This window comes from Natator depressus, chromosome 1, assembly GCF_965152275.1.
Source record: "Natator depressus isolate rNatDep1 chromosome 1, rNatDep2.hap1, whole genome shotgun sequence".
NCBI classification, from domain to species: Eukaryota; Metazoa; Chordata; order Testudines; family Cheloniidae; genus Natator; species Natator depressus.
In genome coordinates, this window is record NC_134234.1 from 242,204,141 (window position 1) to 242,229,950 (window position 25,810).

At 41.4% G+C, this 25,810-nt stretch overlaps 1 protein-coding gene across 6 annotated transcripts in view; it reads left to right on the plus strand.

Moving 5' to 3' along the window:
• The window catches only part of FGD4 (FYVE, RhoGEF and PH domain containing 4), a 175,446-nt gene that overhangs the window by 111,132 nt on the left and 38,504 nt on the right, over nt 1-25,810 (plus strand). For 4 of the 6 annotated variants that reach the window (XM_074939608.1, XM_074939651.1, XM_074939625.1 and 1 more), the window contains exons 2-4: nt 1,291-1,452; nt 17,165-17,348; nt 21,348-21,825. In XM_074939608.1, the coding sequence (XP_074795709.1) occupies nt 1,291-1,452; nt 17,165-17,348; nt 21,348-21,825 (824 nt within the window). Of the gene's footprint in view, nt 1-1,290; nt 1,453-7,408; nt 7,791-10,837; nt 11,610-17,164; nt 17,349-21,347; nt 21,826-25,810 lie in introns of those variants that run through there. The other 2 variants (XM_074939633.1, XM_074939642.1) reach the window with 2 other exon arrangements.

Here is a 25,810-nt window from a genome sequence, read left to right on the forward strand (position 1 = left end):
AAATTTCTAAATAACTTTTAAAACTCCAACAAATATTGTGTTGTAAACAGGACAAATGCTTCTTTATTTTGAATAAAAGATTGTTCATTTGACAGGAATCTCGAACCTAGTCTAGCCCATTCATAAAACCAGCCCCTTGATGGGATGTTTTTTCTGTCTGTGTGTTGTATATGTTGTTTTTTAAATCTTAAATAATTTATTAACCATCAACTTTGCAGTGGAAACCTTTTATGCTAGACTTTCTTTTATTACTTAGCAGCTAGGGTTTAAGAAACAATGATCAAAATTTTCAAACATAAAAGCCTATAATTAAGACCCCTAAAGCTGTATTTAGACCACCTGCCTGCCTTTCAAAAATGCTGCACACCTAACAACTCATACTGACCTCACTAAAGGCTCTTACTTTTGAAAAATTTGACTCAAGGTCTTAAATATCTGATCTAATTTTTCTATTAGATTAGTGGCATTGTAGAAGTAGTTGGTCTTGAAATTCTTACTTAGAATTAAATATTAATTGAAAGTGAGATTGAAAAGGGTGAATAATACTGCTAGCCCATTTGTAATCTCCAATGTGTTTTTGAAAAATTATCTCAACTCTGGTGTTGCATCAAGCTGTCTTTAGGCAAAGAAGATAACATACCTTTTCACGTGTTGGCATAAATCATATCTTATTGGGAGAATCATAGCAGGTTTCTTTTCAGATGCCTATAATAGAATGCTTGGAGAATGAAATAACAGATACAGTTAGATGAGATAAAAGGCAATTTTAACGTTCCTTCTTTATGTACATAACCCATTATCACCAGCATGGGTGATCATATAGGAAAGTTGTTACCTTTAATCAGTCAAATGTCCACTACAGTAGTCTTTATTGAAGTATCTATTTGTCAATCCAGGTAGCTCAGTGTGCTATCTTGGCAAAATCAATATAGAGAAAACCAAAATAGTTGTTTGGTCATTCTATTTGCATATCTAAATCAGTTCACAAAATATTGCTGGATATGAAAGCATTTGGGAGGCTGTCTTTATGTGGCAACGAGTTTTTTAAAACTAGACAATTTCTTTCATTTTACCAAGAGAGAACACACATCTAGTGATTCTATTTATAGACATTTAAATGGAACAATAACTGGAAATGTGAAACCCATTACCCAGGGCTGCCACGATATCATTCATAACTTTTTCTGTGGAAGTGAAATGATAGAACATACTGTGTAGAACATTATATCCCGACTATACTAAGCATTATTCATGCTTGCTTTTTTCTTTTTTTTTTTTTTCCCCCTACAGACAGCAGCACCTGTCCAAAGAGTCTCTTAACTAAATCTTGCTCAGCAAATAGCACAACCTGGCTAGTCAAGCAGAACGTATGCAATGAAGCGGCTCAGGGAATAAATGGAAACGTGCCAGTTAAACAATCCCCACGTTCAGCTTCAAATCCAAAGCCACAAGGTAAGTACAGATGCAAATGCTCTGTTTACATAAGTCATTCTGTGGCTAATTGACCCTGTTTCAAGAGGCAGGCAGCCAGGCTTCCTGGGAGGTGCAGCCTCCATTCCCCTTTGAGATTATTAAATGGTCATCTTGCTCACCTTCATTTACCTTGCAGGTAAATGTCCTTTTCATTGTCTTTGGTTTCACCTTCCTTAATTTACATAGGAGACACAGTCAAGCCAGCAAAACAATAATTTTAGGGTTTAGGCCCAGTATATTACCAGTTTGCATATGACACTTTTAGCTACAGATTACGACAAAGGTGATTTGGGGCAATGAGTGGGTCAGGCTTGATGAGTTATGGTTTGGTGTACCCTCTACCAGTTGGTATTGAGGGGCTCCCTGAGTCTCACGCTAGTTTCCAAAAAGGAGTCCTACATCCCTGAGCTGGAAGGATATGAGCCTATATTTAAGCTAGATGGTGAGTAAAACAGCCCAGCTGAGTAGGAGGAGTTAAGGGGGAATTTCAGGTTCTAGCAGAAATGGGAACCCCTAGGTAGTGAGGTGGGTGGTTGGGTGGGAGAAGAACACTTTATATTGAAGGTATTATTCTTTACTCTTTATTATGCAAATGTGCACATTGAATGGAGGAAGTATATTTCCCTCACTCCCACCACTGAATTACATATTCACTTTGATTTGCCTTCTAAAGATAGCTAAAGAGTAACAAGTAAACATTTTACAAATATGTGAGAAGCAAGAAGACGACCAAAGATAGGGTGGGTCCATTACTTAATGAGGAGGGAAAGACGGTAACAGAAAATGCAGCAGCATCTGAAGTGATAAATGCCTTTTTGGTTTCATTTTTCACCGGAAGGGTTAGCAGTAATCAGATGACTAATATAGAGAACATTAGTGTAAATGGGATAGGATCTGAGGCTTAAAATAAGAGAACAAGTTAAGAATTACTTAGACAAGTCGGCAGGGCCTGAGGAGATACTGAAGGAACTGGCTGAGGAGATTTGAGCCATTTTCTTTGAGAAGTCATGGAGAACAGGAGAGATTCCAGAGGACTGGAAAAAGGTACTGTATTTACCCATCTATTAAAGAGAATAAGGACAACCCAGAGAATTATAGCCCAGTCATAAAGGTGATGGAGCAAATAATCAGTTTGTAAGCACTTAGAAGATATTAAAAAGATAAGAAACAGTCAACATGGATTTATCAAGAACAACTCATGTCAAACCACCTAATATCCTCCTTTAATAGGGTAACAAGCCTTGTGAAGCAGAGGATGGGGTGGGGAAGCAGTACATGTGATATAATCTTGGTTTTAATAAGGTGTTTAATGCTGTCTCACATGACATTCTCATAAGCAAACTTGGGAAATGTAGCCTAAACAAATCTACTATAAAATGAGTGCACAACTGATTGGGAAACTGTATTCAGAAAGTAGTTATCAATGGTTCACAGTCAAGCCGGAAGGTCTCTCAGGAATCTGTCCTGGGTACGATTCTATTCAATATCTCCAAAAATGATTTGGATAATTGCATAGAGAGTACACTTATGAGGTTTGTGGACAATACCAAGCTGGAAGGGGTTGCAAGCACTTTGGAGGACAAGATTAGAATTCAAAATGATTTTGACAAACTGGAGAAATAGTTTGAAATAATGAAGATGAAATTTAATAAGGACAAGTGCAAAGTACTACAATTAAGAAGGAATAATTAATTGCACAAATACAAAATCAGAAATGAATGCCTAGGAAGGTGTATTGCAGGAAAGGATCTGGGTGTTATAATGGATCACAAACTAAATATGAAACAACAATGTATACTGTGGCAAAAAAGTGAGCGTCATTCTGGGATGTATTAGCAGGAATGTTGTAAGCAAGATGCAAGAAATACTGTGTCCAGATCTGGGCTCCACACTTCAGGAAAGATGTGGACAAATTGGAGAAGGTCCAGAGGAGAGCAACCAGAATGATTAAAGGTCTAGAAAACATGACCTGTGAGAAAAGATTGAAAAAATTTGGGTTTGTTTAGTATGCAGAAGAGAAGACGGGGAACATAAGTCTTCAAGTACATAGAAGGTGGTTATAAAGAGGAGGGTACTTCATTGTTCTCCTTAACCGCTGAGAACAGGCCAAGAAGCAATGGAAGGGAGATTTTACGTTAGACATTTGGAAAAACCTCTAACTGTCAGGGTAGTTAAGCAGTGGAACAAATTAGCTAGAGAAGTTGTGGAATCTTTTTTTGTTGGAGGTTTTTAAGCACAGGTCAGACAAACACCTGTTAGGGGTGATCTAGATAATACTTCGTCTTGCCTCGGTGCAGGGGACTGGACTAGATGACCTATCAACGTCCCGTCCAGTCCTACATTTCTATGATTTCATAGCTACAAGTTGAATTAGAATATATAAAACACAAACCATGTTTTTATGTGCGGTGTACATTCCGGTATACAAAAATGTCAGTGCTAAGAATGCTGCTAGTGGGATGTAGAGCTTTTCACCTTGAAGTCATTGGTTAACATTTAGCCCAGGTTGATAGTGACCAAAAGTCATTGCAATCTAAAAATTTTGTCCTCTAAGAAATAAACTGATCTCAATTTACTTCCGAATGGACGTATCCACAGTGCCGGTTGTGACCGCAATTTCTGTGATGATTAGTAACCTTTCTCGGTCTCCACAGAGAAATGAAGAAGTATGGAGACTAATCCTCTCTTCCTAAGATAATACCCATCCAGGTTAGCTTGAGGCACATTGCTGATGTGGCGGAAACTAGCATTGCTATTGCCTGTACTGTGGATAAATGAGGAGGTCACTCTCTAGTGGTGCCACTCCAGCACCTTTCATAAATATCGAATTTGTCTCTCATTTAAGGGAGGAAAAAAATCAGTGGGTGTTGAGGGCAAGTTTTGGTCTATTCAAGAAACATGAACAAAATAAATCTGTGCTATCTGTACATAAAACCTCTGGTAAAAGAACCTTGTTTATAGTGAAGAGCGTATATAAACATTGCTCTGCTTAATAGCCTTTCTGTATTGCCTTAACGTCCTGTTGTAACTTTTCTGAAACCAAGCTAAAAAAAATGTGGGTTTTTTTAGTTATTTTCCCCAAGAACAAAAACACTTAACAAATTAATGGATGAAAAGAAGTAGGAAATCCATAAAAATAGACTGATTTTTTTTTAAAAACACCAATTTGTAGTAACTTATTATAGATTACAAGGCCAACTGTTTATTGGATAACTGTGAACATGACTAATTCAGGTAGTTTTGCAGCTGATACTGCTCCCTCCTCGCTATGAGTCCAATGTGTTTATCTCAGAAGAACCTCCTCCAGACAGGGCCACTTCCAGCAACGTTGTTGCAAGATGAGGAGTACAGATTTGCAGCTAAAAAGCAATAAAGCTATTGCAAATAGTTTTGAGCCTGGTATGTTCAGGGCCTGCTCTGTGTGTCTCCCTCTCTCTGCTCCTCTGAGTGCATTCAGGGTATCAAAATTATCTTAAAGCATTTTGTATTGGGCTTGTCTGTTCATAAAAAAGAAAACAGGCAGAAATGAGGGATGGAATGAGGTGTACCCTCATGAACCAAAACAATCCAAGTGCCTTAAACTGTTTGGGTTGCTCCATTGAGTAGCTGAATTTTTAACAGAATTGTAACTTTAGTTTACAGGTACGGTACACTGTTTTTTCCAATACTAGCAGGAAATGATTTTCAAAAATTGTTTTTTGGGAGGTTGCTTTAGTCTTGCCAACCTTAAATGTCTGTCTTGGATTAAAGGAAATAAGATCTCAGAACTGAATTGCAATGCCAGTTTCTTTGCTGCTGTTAGATTAATCACTAAGTGACATTGATCTAACCTACCAAAGTTTAGGAGAGAGAGATATAACAAGAAGTAAAGATAAAGGCGTGTGTGTGTGTGTAAGTAATCAGCACTGTTTTGGAAATAAAGTGTAGAATGTCCAAGGTCCTACGTATTACCCAAGATTTGGATTTGAAACTAACCCTGGATCCTGAACCTGTCTTTGTTAAGTGTAATTACTTAGTGTCTGTCTGAAAAATAACTTAAATCTTTGGAAATAATCACTCATTACATACCAGTCCTGATGCAGCCAGAGCAAGTGAATAAACTGCTGAACAGAATCCAACATAAAATTCTTTCCCCTCAATTTTGGTTATATTATTTCCTGGCATTTTAAGTAGAACACAAGTTAGTTTGTGTAAGATATTGAGGGTAAAAGGCAGAGTGGATTTGATTTAAATCACTAGTCAGGAAGACTCGATTTAATCATGGTTTTCTACATAAAAGTGCATTCTTGTTGGTTGTTATAACCTTAATACATGTTCTTCACAACTCAGAGATAGATGTAGGTTTCATTTTTAGAAGGTACAACTATACGTTTTTAAGCAGTGATTTATTTTGAAAACTTTTCAAATTAGTTTTACAGTTATATCAGAAAATGAATGATTGTTTGGTTATTTCATTTACCAAAGGTAATTGAAGCAGATGTTTATGAAATCATTGGGAGGTGAACTATCTCCAATTCAACAGGTTAATGATTAATATTTCGAGGATTTTCTTGCCATGCGTATTAGGAGGAGAACACCACCAGATTTTAAAATTGTTTTATTTAACTAAAACAACAACGTTAAGTATTCTGGATTTTTTTCAACACCCAAACATATAATATTTTAACAAGAAAGCATATGTCCCTCAAGTCTTACATTTATCTCCAGACTTCTTCTTCTTGTCCAGATCTATTCCACCCCCAACGATCTTCTATTCATTGAACTTTTTGAAACGTTGCACTCTTTTAGAGAGAGGTAAGGGATTGACTCTGTGTACACAAATTTGCAGAGGTACAATAGAGTTGAGGTCTGTTGTTTCTCACCTCTTATTTATTTATTTAAAAACATTTTTGCTGTTAACAGGCATGTTACCTCTGGAGACACAAATCCACAGTTTGAGAACTGCAAAACTAAGCATCTCTGATGGTATCTTCTAGACTGAGCACTGAGACCCAGTAGATCAGATTATTTAGGTTAATCTTTCTATACAGAAGTCTGTGGAACTCCATAAGATTGGATCCCTAATCTATGAACTATTGGAACTCATTTACAAAACTTTTCTTAAACATTACAGGAATATATGGTCTCATACTACAGAATTAGAATTTATAATCTCTATTCCATGATGAGATATCTTTGAGCTATAGTGTATCTTAATTAAAACTGTCTTTAGATCAGTTTTTCCCTCAAAAAGCATTCTATCAAAAAAAATCCTATTTAAAAATCTGATTTTTTTTTAAATCATTTTTATCCACCCTGGTAAAAGGATAGTTCTTGCTGAAAGGAGTCCTTAGGAAAGAACACACAAACTCAGCAATTCATAGATCAAAATTCAGTCTTTAATGTTGTTGGGCTTTGATTTATTAATTGCTTTGAAAAATTATGAAAAAAGCCCTAAACTGGCTTCTGAAACAGACTGGAAGCCAGTGAAGGGACTTAAGCATGGTCCTGATGTGTTCACGGCAGCCTCCACCATAAAGGAAAGCAGGCAGGCACATTCTGTACCATCTGGAGCCTGCACATCGTCTTCAAATTCAGTTTAAAATAGAGTGAATTACAATAATCCGGCCTGGTGGTGACATGTGCATGGATCACTGAGGTCCTCACGGTCCACAAAGTTCTCTAACCATCCAGAGGTGAAACATGGTGCTCTAGGTCACTGGGACAGAGAGCTGTAGGTAGTTCGGAATTTGCTCCCACTACAGATATGTCTGAGCCCTAGCCTCGGTTCGGCTTCACCATAATCACACACAATGTTACAAAGAGGACAGATGGTCTGTCTCCTGGATGCTAGTGTTCCTCCGCTTGCGTGATCTATCTGACGCAAGTTCTTATTTCATACCTGATGAAATTTAAGTCCTGTTATGTGGCAAACCAAAAAAAAAAAAAAGTTGATTTACTGCATCTCTAATAAGCCGCCTTACAAAGACATCTCAGTACATCTGTAGCTCTGGAGGATGTTCTAACTACAGGTTAGTAGTGGTTTTGGATTCCTCGCTGTCACTGAGCTCTCACATAGCAGCAACTGTGAGTAATGCTTTAATACCATCTCCAGGTGGTGAGGAGACTCTGTCCTTCCCTGATGGCCAAAGACGTGGCCTCAGTTATACATGGTCTCAGCTGGACTACAATACTGCAGTATACCGCAGCATGAAGACTTCCTTGCTTAGGAAACTCCAGCTAGTGCCAAATGCTTCAACACATCTCCTCAGCTATGCAAACTGGGTTGCTCCATTGAGTAGCTGAATTTTTAACAGAATTGTAACTTTAGTTTACAGGTATGGTACACTGTTTTTTCCAATACTAGCAGGAAATGATTTTCAAAAATTGTTTTTTGGGAGGTTGCTTTAGTCTTGCCAACCTTAAATGTCTGTCTTTGATTAAAGGAAATAAGATCTCAGAACTGAATTGCAATGCCAGTTTCTTTGCTGCTGTTAGATTAATCACTAAGTGACATTGATCTAACCTACCAAAGTTTAGGAGAGAGAGAGATGTAACAAGAAGTAAAGATAAAGGGGTGTGTGTGTGTAAGTAATCAGCACTGTTTTTTTTAGTCAAACCTGTCCTCTGCTCTATACATTGGTTTCCCATAGAACTTCAAATAAAGTTCCAGGTCTCTGTCTTTATCTTCAAGATGCTGAATGACTTGGACACAGGAGATCTAAAAGATCTCCTAAAGCTCCAGTGTGGATACCATGGCATTCTTCTGGCAAAACAGAACGTTCCCCAGTAAAGCCAAAACTCATCTTTGCAGGAGACAGTACTCTCTTGGGAGCCCATCCAAGGCTGTGGAATAATTCAGTCACGCAGTTAACTCTGAGAGGTTGGGGTATAGCTGGCCTTTCAACACCCCACTGGGACTTAGTAGATGTCGTAGGCATTCTTGAGCAAAGTGACCCTGCTGGCTGCATATGGCACACCATGTTTCCCTGCCCATCCCAGGGCTTCTGGGAGATGGTTTCCCTCCCTGCTGGGTGTGGGTCTCTGCTTGGGTTCGATCCCTGTCTTCTGATCCCATTCCATCCCTGTTAAGTTTTCTCTCAAAACCAGGATGACTATCCATATCCTGGCCTGCCAGTTTTCCAGCCATCATAACATCTCTAGGATGTTAGGGTAGCGATCAACGGCTCAATGTCTAGTTGACAGTTGGTATCAAGTGGAGTGCCCCCGGGGTCAGTCCTGGGGCTGGTTTTGTTCAACGTCTTTATTAACGATCTGGACAATTGGATAGATTGCACCCTCCACATCTTTGCGGATAATACTAAGATGATGGGAGAGGCTGATATGCTGGAGGGTAGGGATAGGGTCCAGAGTAACCTAGACAAACTGGAGGATTGGGCCAAAAGGAATCTGAGGTTCAACAAGGACAAGTGCAGAGTCGTGCACTTGGGACAGAAGAATCCCATGCACAACTGCAGGCTGGGGATCGACTGGCTAAGCAGCAGTTCTGCAGAAAAGGACCTGGGGATTACATTGGATGAGAAGCTGGATCTGAGTCAACAGTGTGCCCTTGTTGCCAAGAAGGCTAATAGCATAGTGGGCTGTATTAGTAGGAGCATTGCCAACAGACAGAGGGAAGTGATTATTCCCCTCTATTCGGCACTGGTGAGGCCACATCTGGCGTATTGCATCCAGTTATGGGCCCCCCACTACAGAAAGGATGTGGACAAATTGGAGAGAGTCCAGTGGAGGTCAGCGAAAATGATCGGGGGCACATGACTTACGAGGAGAGGCTGAGGGAACTGGGCTTGTTTAGACAGGCCACGGGCAATAACCAAAAAGTCACAGATAGTGACCTGTCTGTGACTTTTACTAAAAATACCTCTAACTAAATCTTACCTGCTGCGGGGGGGCACGGCACCCTGGACTCCGTGACTTGTCAGTTCTAGTGGAACCAGGATTTTGGCTTGACAATATTGCTACCAGCTAGAAGGATGTCTGACCACCTCTGGCCGTGGTTTGTTTAGGAAGGATCTAGAAACTGATTTTCCCCCAAAATGGATGTAGAGTTCAGTGAGGGGAGGAAAAAAAGTTTTTTGCTCCAAACATGCACCACTTGTATTTGCTAAACATAAACTCCATCAACACCAGCAATTTTTATGAATTCTCACAATAGTATTAATTACTTATCAAACTGATTGATTTTCTACAATTGTACAAAGCCCATTACAGTTACTCGATGAAATGCATCACAGGAAATGTTGCTATACATCATTTTAATTGTGGTCTTAAATCCACCCAAACTCCTCTTGTCCTTCCATCTTTTCCCCCAGGGAAATTGGATTGCCCATACTCCGTTATCAGAGGGGTAGTCGTGTTAGTCTGGATCTGTAAAAGCGGCAGAGAGTCCTGTGGCACCTTATAGACTAACCGACGTATTGGAGCATAAGCTTTCGTGGGTGAATACCCACATGCATCTGACGAAGTGGGTATTCACGCACGAAAGCTCATACTCCATTGTGCCCTGCTTCTTCCCAGCCTGTCTGGTTTTTTTAGCTGTCTCATCACTTTTTTTTTTTTTTTTTTTTTTTGAGTTCAGCTAGCTATCTAATTATTCATCTCTGACAATTATCTGACGCTCACTGGCCTAGATCTGCCAGTCCTCCTGAGAACTGCATATGAGAGGGGAGAACGGTAAAGAGAAAACAGTGCTTCATAGCAGCAAGCAGGCAGATGGAACAAACATATTTAATTTCTTTGGCAAGCATCTCATTGTACAAAATGCTGGTGAGAAAATTGTGTTTCACTTGTTCAGTGATTATAATGCAATCCATTTAAAAATATGGCATGTTGAGTTACCCTTCCAGCGCTTATCTCCTCTCCACTGTTCTTAGACTAGTCTATATCCTGGACCATAGACATGTATATTAATAAATATAAATTTTAAGAGCCAAGAACAGTTGCATACCTAAGAAACATCTCATTTCTTACTGTGACCCTCATCCTTCTCCATTGTTCTTTCATACTATTGTTTCATTTATCATCCTTTGATGTTGGTATGATTGAAGTTATAAACTCTTTGGGAAAGGGTTCTGGCTATTTAAATAGATTAAAGTAACATGTACACTCCTATTTGTACTGAAGCTGTCACTAAAGCTACTCCTTGATAGCAAAGTTCTCTACTGGTAGTAGAATTCACTATTTCCTCTCATACACTAATGCAAGGTAGAGATGGAAAAGCTGCTAGGTCAACTGCATCTTTCTGCCAGGGCATGGTTGTTCCTGACAGTACAGTATATATGCAACTTTTACTCCTGGGGGAATTGTACACTACTTCTGCATGCACGGAATTTATATACTCACGGATGTCTTTGCATCCCCGCAGAAAAATGAGCTTCTGACAGGGCAGCAAAGGGAAGCCACAAGATCGATCATGCAGCCCTCCCAAGCAGTATGTGTCAGGTGCCTAGGGCAACCGGCAGAGGTAAATCACCGTGGGACAGGAGGCAGCACTGGCGAAGACCGGGCTGGTGGCTCTTACCCTGCGCCGGGCTCAGCTTCTAGTTCCAGCTGGGCTGCGGAGGACGGGACGCCTAGTGACGTAAATAGAAAGGAGCATAAACACTAACAAATTTAAATGTAATAAGAAAAGCCAAAAAGAAGTTTGAAGAACAGCTAGCCAAAAACTCAAAGGGTAATAATAAAATGTTTAAGTACATCAGAAGCAGGAAGCCTGGTAAACAATCACTGGGGCCCCGGACGGTCGAGATACAAAAGGAGCACTTAAAGACGATAAAGTCATTGTAGAGAAACTAAATGAATTCTTTGCTTCAATCTTCATGGCTGAGGATTTTAGGGAGATTCCCAAACCTGAGCTATCTTTTGTAGGTGACAAATCTGAGGAATTGTCACAGATTGAAGTGTCACTAGAGGAGGTTTTGGAACTAATTGAGAAGCTTAACAGTAACAAGTCACCGGGACCAGATGGCATTCACTCAAGAGTTCTGAAGGAACTCAAATGTGAAATTGCGGAACTATTAACTATGGTTTGTAACCTGACCTTTAAATCAGCTTCTGTACCCAAGGACTGGAAGATAGCTACTGTAACGCCAATATTTAAGAAGGGCTCTAGAGGTAATCCTGGCAATTACAGACCGGTAAGTCTAACGTCCGTACCGGGCAAATTAGTTGAAACAATAGTAAAGAATAAAACTGTCAGACACATAGAAGACCATAAATTGTTGGGCAAAAGTCAACATAGTTTCTGTAAAGGGAGATCATGTCTTACTAATCAGAGTTCTTTGAAGGGGTCAACAAACATGTGGACAAGGGGGATCCAGTGGACATAGTGTACTTAGATGTCCAGAAAGCCTCTGACAAGGTCCCTCACCAAAGGCTCTTACGTAAATTAAGTTGACATGGGATAAGAGGGAAGATCCTTTCATGGATTGATAACTGGTTAAAAGACAGGGAACAAAGGGTAGGAATAAATGGTAAATTTGCAGAATGGAGAGAGGTAACTAGTGGTGGTCCCCAAGGGTCAGTTCTAGGACCAGTCCTATTCAACTTATTCATAAATGATCTGGAGAAAGGGGTAAAGAGTGAGGTGGCAAAGTTTGCAGACGATACTAAACTGCTCAAGATAGTTAAGCAGACTGTGAAGAAATTCAAAAAGATCTCACAAAACTAAGTGATTGGGCAACAAAATGGCAAATGAAATTTAATGTGAATAAATGTAACGGTAATGCACATTGGAAAAAATAACCCCAACTATATACACCTCTACCCCAATATAACGTGGTCCTTGGAGACAAGAAGTCTCACCGCATTATTGGTGAGACCGCATTATATAACACTTGCTTTGGCCCCACCTGTTCCTTGTTCCCTGACAGCCCCATCCCTAATCACCCCCAGGACCCCACCTCCTACCCAACCCCCCCCCCCCCCGCTCCTTGTCCCCTGACTGCTCCGACCCCTATCCACACCCCCGCCCCTGACAGGCACTCACTGGCAGTGGCGGGAAGCGGAGCAACGCGGCCCCAGCCTGTTCCACTCCACACCTCCCAGCCACGGTGCTCCACTTCCTGCCGCTGGTGAGTGCGGGGAGGTTGGGGAAAGGACCCCCCCCCCCGTACTCACCTGCAGTGGGAAGTGGCGCACCGCAGCTGGGAGGTGGCAGAGTGGAGTGGGGTGGGGCCGGGCTGCTCCGCTTCCGTCACTGCCAGTGAGTGCGGGGGGGGGGGGGGCATCCCTTACCCCAAAACCCCTCCCCCCAGCGACACGGCTGGGGCCGGGGCAAGGGAAGCAGAGCGGGCTGCTCCCGGCCCACCGCTAATCCCCTAGGCCACTCTGGGATGGCAGTGTCCCCCCACAGCTCCTGTCTCCCAGACCCTGGGGGGGGGGGGGCGAGCCCCTGACCGCCCCCGAGACCCTCTGCCCCTTATCCAACCCCTCGGCCTGAGCCCTGGCCCAGCACCCTTAACTCAGAGCAGTGTGTCGGAGCTTTACCACGTTGTATGCGAACCCGCGTTATATCGGGTCACGTTATATCTGGGTAGAGGTGTACATACAATATGATGGGGGCTAATTTAGCTACAACTAATCAGGAGAAAGATCTTGGAGTCATCGCGGATAGTTCTCTGAAGACGTCCACACAGTGTGCAGCGGCAGTCAAAAAAGCAAACGGGATGTTAGGAATCATTAAAAAAGGATAGAAAATAAGACTGAGGATATCTTTTTGCCCTTCTATAAATCCGTGGTACGCCCACATCTTGAATACTGCATACAGATGTGGTCCCCTCATCTCAAAAAAGAGATACTGGCATTAGAAAAGGTTCAGAAAAGAGCAACTAAAATGATTAGGGGGTTGGAACTGGTCCCATATGAGGAGAGATTAAAGAGGCTAGGACTTTTCAGCTTGGAAAAGAGGAGACTAAGGGGGGATATGATAGAGGTCTATAAAATCATGAGTGGTGTGGAGAAAGTGAATGAGGAAAAATTATTTACTTGTTCCCATAATATAAGAACTAGGGGCCACCAAATGAAATTAATGGTAGCAGGTTTAAAACAAATAAAAGGAAGTTCTTCTTCACACAGTGCTCAATCAACCTGTTGAACTCCTTGTCTGAGGAGGTTGTGAAGGCTAGGACTGTAACAGGGTTTAAAAGAGAACTGGATAAATTCATGGAGGTTAAGTCCATTAATGGCTATTAGTCAGGATGGGTAAGGAATGGTGTTCCTAGCCTCTGGTTGTCAGAAGGTGGAGATGGATGGCAGGAGCGAGATCACTTGATCATTGCCTGTTAGGTTCACTCCCTCTGGGGCACCTGGCATTGGCTGCTGACGGTAGGGACCTTTGGTCTGACCCAGGATGGCCATTCTTATGTTCTTAAAGAGTTCCTCTTCCCCTGCATGGCATTTGGGGCTGTGTCAGACCCACCCCCAGATTTCTCCCCTGGCTGTTGGAAGCTCTGCAAACTGCCCCCCCCCAATCCCCCATGCTTCTTGCACCTATCACTTCTCAGCTGCGGGGAGGGATCACTGTATAGGGAGCTGCTCCCCCATCTGCCCAACTCCCGTGCATCCACACCCCCCTTCATATCCAGACCCCCCTGCCAAGTCTCTCTCACCCCCACGCCCAGAACCCCCACAATGAGCCCCACTTCCCCTGCACCTGGACCAGCCCAATGAGCCACCCACGCCTGGGTCCCCACCCTACCGACCCCGAACCAGCTGCACATGGATTCCCCCCCCCCTCGGAGCCCCACTATTTTAGATCTGGACCCCAAACACACACACCCAGACCCCCTGCTGAGCCCCAATCACCTTCACCTGGACCCCCCCTGCAGCGTCCCATTACCATTGCACTCACAACCCCCCAACAAGCTCCTGTGCATCTAGATCCTCCACTGAGCTGCCCACACCCAGATTGCCCCACACACAACCATCTTAACCACACCTGGATCCCCCCCATACTAAGTCCCTTCACACTTGGATCCTGCCTTGCTGAGCCTGCCTGCCCACAACTGGTGCACCTGTCATAGAGGGGTAGGGCCCTGGGGTGTTTCTGGGGTAGGCCCGGTCCTTGTGCTGTGTCATGGTTCGGTGCAGCTTCACCTCTGAGTCTGTGTCCCTGTGGGAGCTGCACAGTGATCTCCCACCTCTGTGCAGCCAGTGGCCTGTGCTCCCCAATGCCATGCTGGAACCTCCACGTTTATTTGACAAATAAAATTTGCAGAATTTTGCAGAATTTTAAATGTTTGGGCACAGAATTTTTAATTTTTTGGCACATAATGCCCTCAGGAGTATAACTGTTTTCTTCAACCCAGTCTTTAAATCTTGGGTGATAGGACTTATACTGTTTTCAGTGAGGAACTGTCTCAGGATCCAGCAGTAAGCTTTTATTGATAAGGGCGGGGAGGAGGGGACACTTGATCTGCCTATCCAGGTTGCCCACCTGTGTCTCATAAACTGCCTTAAATGATTGCCCTCCTCTTGATGTCTCCATCATTTAAATAGCTGTGCACACTGATTGTCCTCCAATCTGAGTTGTCCTTCAGCCAAACTATAATTATTTATGACCTAACTCTTCAGTCTTTCCTAAGAATGGAGTCCGTCTCCCTCTTTAATAACTATGTGAATAATTACAATTTGAAGGTCTGATATTCAAGCATAATATATGGAAAATCAATAGAATCACAGGGAAAGGAGTGTGTCCGTGCTGCTGGGGAACTGTGTGGCTTTTAACCATGTACAGTACCATACATCAGTAGCTTCTAGAATGCTTGCTCTTCTTAGTCACAGGTGACACATAGCCCATACTAGTGCCATCTCCTGTCCCCTCTTGGTGGGAGTCTTGTTTTATTGGGTGGATACAGGCTTTCAAGAGCTGATGTGTTTTTAGTGGAAGTGTAATTCAGGAAGTAACAAAATGGCTGCTCTTTAGACTTCCAATCAGAGAGAGAGAGTGTGTGTGTGTGTGTGTGTGTGTGTGTGTGTGTGTGTGTGTGTAAACTTTCTCCTTTTCCACTTCTGATGTTTCAGAGTAGCAGCCGTGTTAGTCTGTATTCGCAAAAAGAAAAGGAGTACTTGTGGCACCTTAGAGACTAACCAATTTATTTGAGCATAAGCTTTCGTGAGCTACAGCTCACTTAATCGGATGCATAAAAGTGGAAAATGCCTCTACCCACAACTGATTTTTGGGGCGTTGTTGCATGTGATTTCCCCTCCCCCTTTCCTTGCCATGCAAAAGCAGGTTTGCTGTTCTTAAATGATCGCAGGAAACAGTCAGGCCAAGTGGAAGCTCTGCCACGCAGATGTGGTGGGTGCTGGTTTCTGATAGGGATAAGATTAGTTTGAAAACTACCAGCAGCTGTGACTCTGAAGGGCAGTGCTTCTCATGCAGCTTGGCCTGCTGCCTCTTGGCTACGGCTGTATAAAACCAGAGCTGATTACTAACAATTCCAGAAACACTTAGCTATTGTAGGGATGAGGGAAAGGGAATGAAAGCTTTCTGAACACAGTAAGCAAATATCACTAACTATTTTAGTGGGAGAAAGGAGGCTAAACTTCACTGTAGAGCTGGGGATGCTGGGGTGGAGACTGAAAAGCCAGGATTTGAGGCAAATTCTAGAAAGCAAAAGGATCCATGTTGGCTCATTTTAGATTAAGAGACTGTACAACAGTTGCTTTATAACTAGCAAACTATCTGTTCTTACTGTTCTCTTCTATGCCCTGCCGTACTGCTGCTGTTGGTTAGTGACCTGTAGTTCCAATGGGAGGTGATAGCAGGGCATTTTCCTCTAGGGACCCATGACTTGGGAGCTCACTTACCCGTCTGGGTCTGCCAATGCCTGATTCTCTCCCCACCCCTCCCCCCCGGCCCCAACTTTCTGGATGTGCTGCAAAGCTTATCCCTTTTTGGGTGTTATGGAAATGGGGTGATCAAAGGGAGGGCCTTGCTGGATTTTTATTCATATCCAAGTTGTTATTTCTATTTTGCTTTGTATTGTGTATTTCAAAGGGTGGGTATTTATAAAGGTTTGTATAAATCTAAATTAGTTTATATATAGGACCATATTGTTAGCCACTGCAAAAGGGCAAAGGTCCAGTGAAGTAAATGGAGCTGCACCTGTTCATGCCAAAAGAAGAGCTCATAGACTTTAGCCTTAGTGCTCAAGGCAATGTCTCTTGGTACCGGACAACCAAAACTGAAACTTTCCTGAAGCAAAGCCCTTCTGATATCAGTTGGTGGGGGAATGGGGGTGTGTGCGTGAGAGATTGAGCACCAAAGTTTTTTGTTCAGAGCTTTTTTTAGCCCCTGCTGGGGAAGGGTAACTGGAATAACCCCTGTGCCCTTCATCACAGCTAGATCTTGGAATTATATTAGTTCTTATTTTGGGTAAAACCACTGGTTATGAGGATCAAAACTGCCGTCCTTTTGATTTCAATAGATTCTATAAAGCAACTTTATTAGATTGTTAAAGTAGCACATTGGCTGGCTTCTATCCAATAACTAACTAGATGTCTGACAGTATACAGTAAATGGTGAAATCTAGTATGAATTGGTAAGAGAACTATTACATTTAGGTGAACTTAAGGAACTTTTCTTGGTGCTCCTGGTATCTTTTTCTATCGGTCGATCTATCTGTCTTCAATTTAGCAATGTTAAGTAACAGTTAATGTGTGGTGGTGGTTTTCTTTCCCCTTACAGTGCCTCCAAAGCCAGTGCATCTGCAGAATTCATTTTTATCCATCACACACCAAACCCCTATGCGGAAAGCTTTACCTACTGCACAACCAAGAATGGAGGAAGTCACACCTACCTCTGCTTCTTGTGTGTCAAAGGAAAAACCCCACAAGGTGTCAGATCTCATCAGTCGTTTTGAAGGAGGCAGGTAAGTCACTTGCTTTCTTTTAAAAGTAAGGGGTAAAGGGCAATGTGTCCTAATTCTTTTAACAACACTCTGTGCAGATTAATGAACTATAACGTATTGCGTAAATGAATGGCCTATGTTGTGAAAGTATAGACTCTGGTATTGCTCTCACTGAAGTCAATGGCAGTCTTGCTACTGATTTAAATAGGAACAGAGTAATGCCTATGATATCTCCCCAGGATTAGCTGCAACACAGTGCTTCTTGCTTTGCAATACATTGTCTAATTGCAGTATTTCATTAAAAGAAAAAGTGTGTTTAAACAAACCTAACTTGTGGTGGTCTACCTAATACTTGTAAATGTTGATTTAGAATATTAATAATTAATAATAGAAACTTAACTTTTTTTTTTTTAGTCCTTGGAGTACACACTTTTTACAAGGTTAGTTTCTCAAGCACAATCTGAAGTGAAATAAATAATTTGCATGATTAAAATATCCTGAAAAATGTTCATAGTTTGGAATAAATATTTAAAATGAAATTGTTCAGGGAACCTTAATTCCTTTTGTGTTTATTAATAAATCTCAATTTATAAAAAGTGGAATCATTTGAAATCTTAATTTTTCTTTTGACTTTTCATGCTGGTTTGCCCTTTCTTACATCATTCCGCATACACAGGAAAACTAAATGGGTCACTTTCACTTACCTGTTTAAGGTCCGTTTCACTTTCTGGTTATAGTGAACTAGAACATTGCTGCTGTTCATTTTACAAAACTGCAGAGTGCAAGCAAATATTTAGAACACTGAAAAATGTCAGCTGTGATGACATTTACTGTCACTAAAACATCCTGTTCACATACCATTTTTTTAATCAAAATGTACATTAAGGGACTAAATGCTCTAAAAGCACACTTTGAAGCAGTGAGAAGAAACCTATTTCTAATACTATAGCAAACTTTTTATATTCATGTCCCAAGAGGTTTCCATGCTCCTGTATACAAATGAAAGGTCAGTTCCTCTACTCAGGATATATGTGTGAACATAAGTTTAAAAGCCGGGTCGGGGGGGATGGAATAACTACCATCAGAAGAGGGAGTAACTTTTTAAGTGAATGTAATCTCAGGTGTTATCTTCATCTTAAAAGGAGATGTATCAAATGAAAACAAACCCCAGGAAGCTCTTTGTTTAAACAATTGGATAAATGGTCATAAATATTCTACGGTGACCTTTCAGAAAGCAGTAAAACCTCAGACTGGGCCAATTCTAGGAGCAGTGAGAGTTGTCTAGTGGGTATATATGGCATTGGCCTTCCAGTACTTCAAGGACATCCGCATTCTGAAGGAACATTTCCTACATGATTGTATGATTTATTATGCATCGCCAGCCCACTAATTTAAGGCCAATGTGCACACATGCATCAGAGGGCAGAATCTGGCCTTCAGGAGGTGGAATGCATCCTAACATACGAGTAGTCCAGTGCTGCAAGAGGAGACTTTTATTTACTAGAAGCCCAAGACTATCACAGGGATGATGAGCTTGATCTATGAAAGGAAAAGGAGTCTCTAACCTATTTGAGATCTCATCTGACTGCTACACTGCCATGACAGCTGTGAATAGGGAAAGGGGAAATGCAGTGTTGGAGGATTTGCAGGAACTCTTTCAGTTTAGGCCCCGCCCGCAGTCTCTGTTTTGTTTTTCCTTTTTATAATTCTCCTGAAGTATCAGTCTCAGAATTCTTTTAACAGTCTGGTATCCTTAGGAAAACAATTCTTACTCTTCCATCTGCTTTAATAGTTATCCAGTTTGGCAGGGACCTACTATGAGGCCTGTTTAACAAAAGAGAGGAAATGTCACAATGGAGCTGCATGATACAGGATGGGTTAACTGACTCTTGTTACCCCACATGATGAATTTTCACCCATCCTTCAAACTGAACTGCTTCATTTTTGGTTAAGGAGGGAAATAAAAGAAATTAAAACATAGCCACTAGGACTTCCTCCCCTCCCAGCTTCTTGAGAAAGAGCTAAGATGATCTCATGCATCTCCTTGATGCTGGAAAAAAAGCCAGGGAACCTTCTAACCACCCTCTAATATCAGGATCTCCTGACTGGGAATTACACGGATAGCATGCTTTGATATCTGTCATCCTCAGGAGGAGGTATGTTGGTTCCATCTTTTGGGGATGTCTGAATGGTTTTGAGAAGTCTGTACTATTTTGGGACCAAAGGGAACTATAAATATTATTATGCTAAAGCCCTATTATTCCCTATTTACAATGTTTGTTCATTTTTACTTATAAACATGGGAATTGCCTGACATGAAGAGATAATTGATCCATCTATCTAGTGTTTAATCCCATACACTAGCCTGTACCTGACTTCTAGAGCAAGACTAATACTCCTTTGAGAAAAAGCCTCCATAACACACCTGCCCAGTTCTGTGTTATATTGTGGGCTGGGGAAAAGAAATTTTTTTTTCATATCCTCAGTTGGCAATGTGCTGCTGCTTTAAAGCAGGAAGACTGACACCCTCTGCCAATCTTTTGTCTTTGTATACCCAAACTGTGCAGTAGTACATTGTGATTGTGAAATACAGTAATAGGTTTTTGTTCGCTTGCACAGCCCAAAAGCTAATAGAAATGGGGAAGAGTTAGAATTATTCTTAACTATATGCAGCAATATAAAAAATATATATATTTTGGCATAAAAAAGCCAAAATGAATTTACAGGAAGTTAACTATATTTTTATAAATGAATGTAGCATAATATGCATTTCACTGACTTTTAAAAAGGGTATCATTTTCACAAAACAAATTGCACTGTGATTTTAATTTGTATACATGCTGAAAAAAACAAACAAACAAAAAACAAAAAACCAACTCACAGAAAACCAACATCCAAATGAAGTGCATTCTTCAAACCACCAATAAACCTGTTGAGTCTGTAATGTGGTTGTAATATTTATTTTAAGGAAGAGTTGTTTGGTTTCTGCTGTTTCTAACCCTTCTAAATTAATCTTGCAGTGGAATTAATGGTCTTCACATATTACAAACAATGCAGCAGGAAGACTGCATCATTTATCACTTTATGCAAAATAGTTTTATCACCACAGTTCTTAAAAAAAAATTGGGGGGGGGGTAAATATGAATTTCTACAGCAACATGCAAGTATTCCTTTTCATCCCAGTGATTTTACACTAATGCAATAAAACCTTTATTTTATAGAGTATCTTTAATGTTAACAGTAGCCCAGAGTAGGAACCCTGAAAGAATACCACTGAAAGACAAAATTCGGGGTACATGCCAGGGACAGATGCATGTTTGGGTCTGACTTGAACTGATGAGGCATGAACAGAAAGGCATCTTTCCTCTTGATAGCGACAAGGATCTGAAAGGGTGGCACTAAATAAGTTGACTGACCTGGGACTGGACTATAAAGATAAGCGTGTAGAGCTATATTAAGAATATAAAGCTTTTACTATATTCTCATATAGTAAGGAAAATGGAAAAATTAAAATGTTTCTTGCACACTTAAGTGTAGCCATGGGAACAGAGGGGTCTATGGACAGAGCATTGGACTGGGGTTTAGGAGATCTGGATTCTATTTCCAGCTCTGCTGCTGGCCTGCTGAGTGACCTTGGACAAGTCACTTCACCTATGTGCCTCCATTTCCCTGTCTGTACAATGGGGATAATACTGACCACTTTTGTAGTGTTCTTTTGAGTTCTACTAGTGAGGAGTGTCATATAAGTTGTTTGTTAACAGGCAGACAATGGACACCATTTTAATTTCTAGGAAGATGTATACTGTTGCCCGTGTGATTTGTTGAATTAAATATGACTTTACACCATGGAAGGCCTATATTAGACATGTTCTGCATAACTGAACATTTCTAATGTTAGCAAATAAAAATAGCTTTGCAGAAGTTTAAAGTTGTGCAGTATAAATGCCCTCTTAAAATTAAACACTTTTTTCTAATGTTGCCCTTAACTCTTTTTTCTTTTTTCTTTTTTTAACCTTTTAGTCCCTCAAGTCCTAGTGATTTGAAGAAAGAAACCTCTGTTTTAAAGGTTGCTAAATCTCAAGGAAGATATGGGTCAGCATCACCTCAGCCAAAACTCCTCTCCCAACACCCACTACAAAAGCAGGGAAATAATACAGATCAAACTCAGGTTGTACAGAAACACAGGGCCAATGGAGTAGTAGCACAAGGCCAGATGGAATTCAAGGACAATAAATTACTGGAACATAGCACCAATACATCCACTCCAGCTTCAGAGATTGCAGTCAACAGTAACTTAGTAAATGGGGAACAAGAAAGCACTACTACAGACTCACTCCAAGCTACAACGGTCTGCACAGGGCAAACTCTTGACTGCTGCAGGACTCCAAGCAGGGACTCACTGTTCCTATCTGAAAATGAAACTGTAGAAACTAATACTAATGTAGAGGAAAAACAGAATGAGGACCTCAATAAGGAAGAGGAGCATGTAGAAGCAAAGGTAAAATTACATTCTGTATTTTTTCCTTGCATACAACTGTGCCTGTGTTTTTCCAGGTGCTTCGAATAAATAAGTTTTTATAGAGCCATTCAAAAAAGAAGATATTTTTGATTTCTCCCCCCCCCCCATTTATTCTTTTAAACTTTGAAAAAATGTGACCAGCTCTGCAAATAAATAAAATCAAATAACCAGAAACCTTTCAACAATAGATTAGCCTTTTAATGAGGCACTTCTGAAAAGGCTGAATACTTTTAACCTGTGGAAATAGACCCAGATTATGTGCTGTGCAGTGGCATTATGTCCCAGTGCACCAAAGCTGGGACTCCTCATAGATCTTGAATATGCAAAATTTGGCAACTCTTCCAAATTGTTTGGTGAAAGAGGTAAGAGAGGGTATTTTTAGAAAAGAACGATAACTGACCTAAACTTGCATGTCTAGTCATGTTTGTGTTTGAGAGAAGGTGGAGGAACAAATGGTTGGAGTGGCAAAAAAACACACACTAACACAGCAGCATCAAGACATCTGGAGACAGAACTGGCTTGTGAGAGCTTAGCTCGAGTATAACCCATTGAACGGATCTAGCAAGACAATGGGAAGCCACTGGGATGTGCCAGTTAGACACCAGGGATGAAGAGATACATTTATCCCTTGTTGAAATCCCATTGAAGTCAGTAGAATTACACTTGGGATAAATCTGAGATTTCCGAGTAGGGACTTCTTTTGTTGTTGTTAAGAGGAAATGAGTGGGTGAAAGTGAATTAGTCTTGGAAAATGTAACTGCAAAAAAAATCACATCCTGCTTCCAAATGCAGATGACTTTTTAGTCCATGAGTCACTGTATTGTAACAAAACCATGACCAGCTAGATTTGTGTGATTGCCACTTTGCTGCACACCAGGGTCACTTGAAACTTCAGGGGAAGAGAGGGAGAGAACCAAGCTCTTGGTCTTGAAACCACAGCCCACTAATACTTGAGGTAAAAGACAATCTCTAGGGTCTGTCAGACAGAATTAGACACACATACTTGAGTGTTGCTATCTGACACACACCTTCCCTCTGTGTGTGTGTGTGTCTCTCTCTCTCTCTCCCTACCTGTCAGTTTGCTATAGGATTATGTATTTTAGCAGTTCATGGGTGGAAGCTTTCGTGATTTTGTACTACTTCTCCCCCCCCCCCCACACACACACACCCTCCCGATGTGTATTTTGTTCCCACAAATTTTGTCATGTGTATTTTCTTTTGGGTTTTCACTTATGGAAGAAACAGCATATCACCGGGCATTTAATTTTGCATAGTTGGTGATCCTGTGTGTGTGCAGGATAAACAGTGCATGGGAAAGGTAGGTCTCAAATTTTCACATATGCACTGTTGAATATCTTAGCCAGTGAATGGGAGGTTATCCTTGTTGCTGATGAAGAGTGTTAGGATCCCATCTGTGCATAGGTCTGATAGGAATCCAAGGTACCTTTGCCCTGCCACACCTTCTATTATATTTCTTTGCTTCCTGTTCTGTGATGCCTGTTTCTTTTTATGTGCATGTCTAGGCCAGTACAATACACTGGACGCTTCTCAGGCAATACAGAATGGGAATCCAAATTATGCAACAGGTGTTGGCAGTATGTACAGGAAAAGGCAGAAATATGAGGCTGCTGGAATCTAAAATACAGGAAGGAACTGGGCAAATGCCTGGAGAAAATGCTAACGAGAGCAATCCCATCTGTGCCTGGTCTTGGCCTCGTGGATAGCCAACAGATGTTATCTGACCTAACTGACCAAAAAGAATAGGTGTAATATTTGAACCAATTATGGCTATTTGCATTACCTTTTGATGCTAGAAGAATAAAGAAGCAGACACAAAGTCAGAATGGTTTAAATCTAGAACAGTAATACCAGCCTTGGAACATTCAACACCCAGTATATTACATTAGAGATGACAGCTGTTTCTGAACTATATATTCATTTGCAATCCAAACAAGACCTTCATTCAGTCCTGGGTGCAGACTTTGGTTACCATCTTCAAGCAACTGCAGAAGCAGATTATGTTGTGAAAAAGAGAATGGAAAAGAAAGCATGTGCAATTTTATTTTTGCCTAATATCCCAACTCAACAGCAAAAAAAAAACAGGACGGTGTAAATGCAATCTAACAATTAGCAATAGCAGTAGATATAAATTGTGGTTCCCAAATTGTGAACTGTGGTTTCTTTGGGGAGCCATGAAGGGGTCGTGAGCAAGCCACAAGTGTTTGGGAACAAATTTTAATCTATATGCCTGTTTTTTTGTTTGTTCCTAATTAGGACACAATTAAATTGGACTCGCAATTAAATTGGACCCCTCTCTATGGGTCTGTCTTATGCTGCTGTTGGTGCTGGGGCAGCATCTGTGTCCTCCACTCCTAGGGCGGGCTCTCAGCAGAGAGACTTCCTGCTGAGGGAAGCAGTCAGTAAGAAGTCTCTCAGCTTAGAGCCCCCTGCTGGAGTAAAGGGCACAGAACGTATGCCTGTAGTGCCCATGGACTCCCCATGGAAGCAAGCGCCCCCAGCCCAGCCCAGGGCTAGAGACTTGGACTAGTGGGCCTTACGCTAGCACTCTAAAAATAGCTGCATAGACAGTGCTTTGAAGTTGTGGCTTGGGCTGGAGCTCCAGGCCCTGAAGTCCCTCCTCCCCCTACTCTTCAAAGCTTGAATCACTGCCCATGGCAATGAACCTCCCAGCCCAACCCACAATGTTTACACAGCTGTTTTTAGCACAGTAGCTTGAGTCCTTCTAGCAAGGGTTGCCAACCCTCCAGGACTATCCTGGAGTCTCCAGGAATTAAAGATTCATCTTTAATTCCAAGTTTGTCATAATGAAACCTCCAGGAATACATCCAACCACAACTGGCAACCCTATCACCAGCCAAGTCTGTCTACTCGGACTGGGGGGTTGCTGTGAGAAGTGTAAACATATCAAGAGAGGCTCCCAGTACTGGTAGCAGCACCAGTGCCAGCAGATAGGGCAAGGAGACTGAGGTGGAGACAGGTGTGTCTTGTCTTGATAATGGAGTGATTTTTGCCAAGTGTTAAGCCTACATGTAAAATATCTTTGACCAAAGAAGGTGATTTTAATAAAGTTCAACAGCAGAGGAAGAAAAGTAGATAACACGATGATAGTTCTATTATATCTGGATATTCATGTCACAGTGTGACTGCAGAACGTCCACAGCTACAACATGTCATTTATTTTCAAGTGTTAGTAACTGAAAGCATGACGCCAAGAGCATTTGGAAACCAACACCTGGAATTCGTGAACAAAAGCCATGATTTTTCCTTCCGAAACTAGAAGAATTAAAGCATTCCCCCCCCCCCAAAGTCATGTCTAAAGAGGCAACTCCTCAGGCATCTTATGTGGCCATGCAGATTACAAAAAGCAAACAAGCACATACCATTGGCAGGACCCGTCTCATTCCAGCAGTAATAGACGTGTAGAATTCTAATTTGAGAAACAAGCAGCCATGACATGAAAAAACCATTCCTTTGTCAAATAACACCTTCCATCGGTGCATTGATGACCTTGCAGAAAACATCCAGGACCAGTTGATAGAACAAATTTAAGAAGAGTCAATATTTGCACTGTAGCTTGATCAACCACAGACGTAGCTAACATGGCTCAACTTCTGTGTTATCTGAGATTTATAAAAGTAAGTGCAATAGTTGAAGGACTTCTTATTTTGCAAAGAAACCCCGACCTGAACAACCAGTGAGGAAATACTCATGATCCTCAGTAAATTCATAGTGGATGAAGGTCTTAACTGGGCTATGTCTGAGGGTGGCTGTGCACGGATGCGGCAGCTGCTATAACTTGAGAGACCATTGGGGTTGCAGCCATGAGTAAAGAAAGTGGCAAGAGCAGCAACATGGAAACTGAATGATTCCTTGCCAAGCTTTGGCATCAAAGAAGTTGCACCCTGAAATACATGAGGCCCTCAACATTGTTGTTAAAATAATG